The sequence below is a fragment of the Mizuhopecten yessoensis genome, unplaced genomic scaffold (genome assembly GCF_002113885.1).
Source record: "Mizuhopecten yessoensis strain PY_sf001 unplaced genomic scaffold, ASM211388v2 scaffold716143, whole genome shotgun sequence".
In the NCBI taxonomy this organism is placed as follows: domain Eukaryota; kingdom Metazoa; phylum Mollusca; class Bivalvia; order Pectinida; family Pectinidae; genus Mizuhopecten; species Mizuhopecten yessoensis.
In genome coordinates, this window is record NW_018479969.1 from 187,652 (window position 1) to 193,718 (window position 6,067).

Sequence of the window (6,067 nt, forward strand, 5' to 3'; positions counted from 1 at the left end):
GCTATAAAGTTTTATTGTAACCCCGTCGGTATACCTTCGTTATAAAGTTTTATTGTAACCCCGTCGGTATACCTTTGCTATAAAGTTTTATTGTAACCCCTGTCGGTATACCTTTGCTATAAAGTTTTATTGTAACCCCGTCGGTATACCTTTGCTATAAAGTTTTATTGTAACCCCGTCGGTATACCTTTGTTATAAAGTTTTATTGTAACCCCGTCAGTATACCTTCGTTATAAAGTTTTATTGTAACCCCCGTCGGTATATCTTTGCTATAAAGTTTTATTGTAACCCCCGTCGGTATACCTTGGTTTGAAACGTCTTCCAGTTTTATTATCGAATAAACCATAAGCATTATTGATTTCTTTTCATCTAAATTTAGCGAATGTAAATCTCAACATAAAATTTAGTAATCGTAAAAAACTTATTTCAGTAATGAAATATTCATTTTGATAGAACTTACAAAATTCGAACATATTCAACAAGAGCTAAAATTTCAGTATTTTGTGGAATATGTATTTAAGAACTTCCGACAGTGTTACTATTAACTGTCCTATTTATAAAAGTTTTTTTTTTTTTCAGGTTATACTGGCGAAGTCTGTTAGTCAGGCTCAGGAACAAAGTCGACCAATAGTTAACAATTTTTCCTCCAATCCAAATTTGACTCAAGTGTGATAAATACTTGTAGAGTAGTGATCGGGTGACACCTGTTTACGTCATCTTACTGAAATGTTGCGAGAGTGAAGTGTTCTGTTTATATATATAGCTGTTAAAACAAACGTTGACTTTGTTTTCATTTCATGTACAAGATTAATGAACGTTTATGTGGAAGCTCTTCAGAGTATCACTAAAATGAAAACTTTCATAGTCTTTAAAAATTTAGGCATTATAAATTATAGATGGTTTGATAATGCACTTATAAAGGCATTGCTCAGAAATAGAGGAAAAGGGGACCATGAAGTCGTTCAGATGTAAAGGAGCTAAAAAGGGAGAGGCAAGGCATCATATATGGTTTTAGTGTATTTTTACGGGGTAAGGAGTTTATTTGGTCTTGAGACAAATGTAATGAAACCTGAAACAGTTCATGTTGAATTTGTTTCAAAACCAAATCAATTCATGATCATCACCACATACACTAAAGCAATATTCAATCTTTATATTTCAATTAACATATCTTATCTATTTACTGGGGCTTGTGGTAGTCTATGTTTGAACATAGAAAAAGGGTCTGGCATTAAATTTTGGTTGTCTTGGACCATGTTGAAAACAAATCATTCTAAATACCCAAAAATATTTTTTCTTATTTTCTTAATTCTTCATTAAATAAATATGCAAGACCACACACTTGTGTTTTTCTAACGAATCAGAAAGCACTCATTTATTGTGCGGACGAATATATTCACGAGTCGCGGAGTCGTCTTGCTTTTATCACATACCTTCCGTATTTGGGAGAGATCGATACATTTTTTTCATAAACTTTGATATTTTTTGCAAATACCGGGAACTTTTCAGTTCCCCATGACAAGGGGATTCCCATAAAAAGTAGTTCCGGCTAGTAGGTAAATACAACATTCCGTATTGGTCTGAACATTGGTTGTATTACTATAACAAGATTCAACAGGTATGTGATAAACTATGAGATATGGCAGATAGATACTAACAGTGTGAGATTAGACACTAGTTCATATACACAAGCAATGTTAATCTGGTAAATGGCATTAAAAATTAACAAGGCAACACATGGTAATTTCCCTGAATCAGAAAAGTAGGAATTAAGTAGGAATGTCTATGAAGTCATGTATGATGAACTTTTAACTCATTTAAGGTCTTATATGAACATCACAGTAAGATGACAGTAATTCTTAGTGGTATGTGGGGTCTGATATGTACATCACAGTAAGATTACAGTAATTCTTAGTGAGGTGTGGGGTCTGATATGTACGTCACAGTAAGATAACAGTAATTCTTAGTGATGTGTGGAGGTCTGATATGTACGTCACAGTAAGATAACAGTAATTCTTAGTGATGTGTGGAGGTCTGATATGTACGTCACAGTAAGATGACAGTAATTCTTAGTGGTATGTGGGGTCTGATATGAACATCACAGTAAGATGACAGTAATTCTTAGTGGTATGTGGGGTCTGATATGTACTTCACAGCAAGATTACAGTAATTCTTAGTGATGTGTGAGGTCTGATATGTACTTCACAGTAAGATTACAGTAATTCTTAGGGATGTGTGCAGTCTGATATGTACATCACAGTAAGATTACAGTAATTCTTAGTGATTTGTGAGGTCTGATATGTACTTCACAGTAAGATTACAGTAATTCTTAGTGATTTGTGAGGTCTGATATGTACTTCACAGTAAGATTACAGTAATTCTTAGTGATTTGTGAGGTCTGATATGTACTTCACAGTAAGATTACAGTAATTCTTAGTGGTGTGTGGGGTCTGATATGTACGTCACAGTAAGATGACAGTAATTCTTAGTGATGTGTGGGGTCTGAGATGTACGTCACAGTAAGATTACAGTAACTCTTAGTGATGCGTGGGGTCTGATATGTACGTCACAGGAAGATTACAGTAATTCTTAGTGATGTGGGAGGTCTGATATGTACGTCACAGTAAGATAACAGTAATTCTTAGTGATGTGTGGAGGTCTGATATGTACGTCACAGTAAGATGACAGTAATTATTAGTGATGTGTGCGGTCTGATATGTACGTCACAGTAAGATGACAGTAATTATTAGTGATGTGTGCGGTCTGATATGTACGTCACAGTAAGATAACAGTAATTCTTAGTGATGTGTGGAGTCTGATATGTACGTAACAGTAAGATTACAGTAATTCTTAGTGGTTTGTGCAGTCTGATATGTACGTCACAGTAAGATTCCAGTAATTCTTAGTGATGTGTGAGGTCTGATATGTACGTCACTGTAAGATTACAGTAATTCTTAGTGATGTGTGAGGTCTGATATGTACTTCACAGTAAGATTACAGTAATTCTTAGTGAGGTGTGGGGTCTGATATGTACGTCACAGTAAGATAACAGTAATTCTTAGTGATGTGTGGAGTCTGATATGTACGTAACAGTAAGATTACAGTAATTCTTAGTGGTGTGTGGGGTCTGATATGTACGTCACAGTAAGATGACAGTAATTCTTAGTGGTATGTGGGGTCTGATATGAACGTCACAGTAAGATTACAGTAATTCTTCGTGATGTGTGAGGTCTGATATGTACGTCACAGTAAGATAACAGTAATTCTTAGTGATGTGTGGAGTCTGATATGTACGTAACAGTAAGATTACAGTAATTCTTAGTGATGTGGGAGGTCTGATATGTACGTCACAGTAAGATAACAGTAATTCTTAGTGATGTGTGGAGGTCTGATATGTACGTCACAGTAAGATGACAGTAATTATTAGTGATGTGTGCGGTCTGATATGTACGTCACAGTAAGATGACAGTAATTATTAGTGATGTGTGCGGTCTGATATGTACGTCACAGTAAGATAACAGTAATTCTTAGTGATGTGTGGAGTCTGATATGTACGTAACAGTAAGATTACAGTAATTCTTAGTGGTGTGTGGGGTCTGATATGTACGTCGCAGTAAGATTACAGTAATTCTTAGTGGTTTGTGCAGACTGATATGTACGTCACAGTAAGATTACAGTAAATCTTAGTGATGTGTGGGGTCTGATATGTTCGTCACAGTAAGATTACAGTAATTCTTAGGGATGTGTGCAGTCTGATATGTACATCACAGTAAGATTACAGTAATTCTTAGTGGTATGTGCAGTCTGATATGTACTTCACAGTAAGATTACAGTAATTCTTAGGGATGTGTGCAGTCTGATATGTACATCACAGTAAGATTACAGTAATTCTTAGGGATGTGTGCAGTCTGATATGTACATCACAGTAAGATTACAGTAATTCTTAGGGATGTGTGCAGTCTGATATGTACATCACAGTAAGATTACAGTAATTCTTAGTGAGGTGTGGGGTCTGATATGTACGTCACAGTAAGATTACAGTAACTCTTAGTGATGCGTGGGGTCTGATATGTACATCACAGTAAGATGACAGTAATTCTTAGTGATGTGTGGGGTCTGAGATGTACGTCACAGTAAGATTACAGTAACTCTTAGTGATGCGTGGGGTCTGATATGGACGTCACAGTAAGATTACAGTAATTCTTTGTGATGTGTGCAGTCTGATATGTACGTCACAGTAAGATTCCAGTAATTCTTAGTGATGTGTGAGGTCTGATATGTACTTCACAGTAAGATTACAGTAATTCTTAGGGATGTGTGCAGTCTGATATGTACATCACAGTAAGATTACAGTAATTCTTAGTGAGGTGTGGGGTCTGATATGTACGTCACAGTAAGATAACAGTAATTCTTAGTGATGTGTGGAGTCTGATATGTACGTCACAGTAAGATTACAGTAATTCCTAGTGATGTGTGGGGTCTGATATGTACTTCACAGTAAGATTACAGTAATTCTTAGGGATGTGTGCAGTCTGATATGTACATCACAGTAAGATTACAGTAATTCTTAGGGATGTGTGCAGTCTGATATGTACATCACAGTAAGATTACAGTAATTCTTAGTGAGGTGTGGGGTCTGATATGTACGTCACAGTAAGATAACAGTAATTCTTAGTGATGTGTGGAGGTCTGATATGTACGTCACAGTAAGATTCCAGTAATTCTTAGTGATGTGTGAGGTCTGATATGTACGTCACAGTAAGATAACAGTAATTCTTAGTGATGTGTGGAGTCTGATATGTACGTCACAGTAAGATGACAGTAATTCTTAGTGATGTGTGGGGTCTGATATGTACGTCACAGTAAGATTACAGTAATTCTTAGTGATGTGTGAGGTCTGATATGTACGTCACAGTAAGATTACAGTAATTCTTAGTGATGTGTGCTGTCTGATATGTACGTCACAGTAAGATTACAATAATTCTTAGTGATGTGTGGAGTCTGATATGTACGTCACAGTAAGATTACAGTAATTCTTAGTGATGTGTGCTGTCTGATGTGTACATCACAGTAAGATTACAGTAATTCTTAGTGATGTGTGAAACTCTCTTTAAAAGGAGATTATAAGACTATATTGCGGCACATATTCACATCGGTATCATTTCTAGACACAAAAATGAACATGTAACTTAAGAATTTTTTTATGTTTAAGCAATTGTTGTGCAAGTTCATGTCCTATAGATATTGAATGCCATGTCTATCTGTTATTTAAGACGTAGATGATTTCACACCTGCTAATTTTAAGTCACCTGTATTTATATAACATGGGACCTACATGACCCCTACACATTTTGGTACTTTGGGATCTCCTACATTTCTGCTGCTTCAGCTCATTTTAATTTATTTTTCAAAATCACCTTATCAAACTTAAATTATAAAAATACTTCTGATTGTGATAACTTTTAAAAGTTTATGTTTACTGAAATAAATGAAATTGTTTTTTTCTCAGCACATTTTGTCCATCTAATTTAAGCCCTTATTTTGTTGCTGTGAAGTTGGCTAGTAAATGATTGTCAAATATGTTTTAATTATAAAATTGAGGACAATCTAATATCCTGTATCGGTTAAATGTTGTCACTGCTGACACAAGTTTCTTGTCAAGTCCCAAAGGGTGTCGGGTAAGACAGGTTTATAGTTATAGAGGTTAATATCATAGATATAACAGTCATGTTTGAGATCAGTTTGTGTTATTTGAATTAGAACTTCTCTATTTTCAAGAATACAATTATGCATTATTGATATTCTCAAAGTTTTATGGTTTTTTTTAAATAATTGCTGATGTTGTAAAAACTAACATTTCTTAGCAACATTTATAATTTATAAGATTACACTTGGTGTTTGCTAAGAGTTCCCGTTATAAGATTACACTTGGTGTTTGCTAAGAGTTCCCGTTATAAGATTACACTTGGTGTTTGCTAAGAGTTCCCGTTATAAGATTACACTTGGTGTTTGTAAAAAAAAGAAAATTATGCCATAATATTAAAACTGTACTATAATGGGAAATTGT

At 35.0% G+C, this 6,067-nt stretch overlaps 1 protein-coding gene across 1 annotated transcript in view; it reads left to right on the forward strand.

The window, feature by feature from the left end:
- The window catches only part of LOC110441836 (protein ABHD13-like), a 17,676-nt gene extending 16,349 nt beyond the window's left edge, over positions 1 to 1,327 (forward strand). Inside the window, exon 7 of the mRNA XM_021485103.1 lies at positions 580 to 1,327. Within this exon, the coding sequence (XP_021340778.1) occupies positions 580 to 672 (93 nt within the window). The 3' untranslated portion in view covers positions 673 to 1,327. The remainder of the gene's footprint in view (positions 1 to 579) is intronic.
- The last annotated feature ends 4,740 nt before the right edge of the window (positions 1,328 to 6,067 follow it).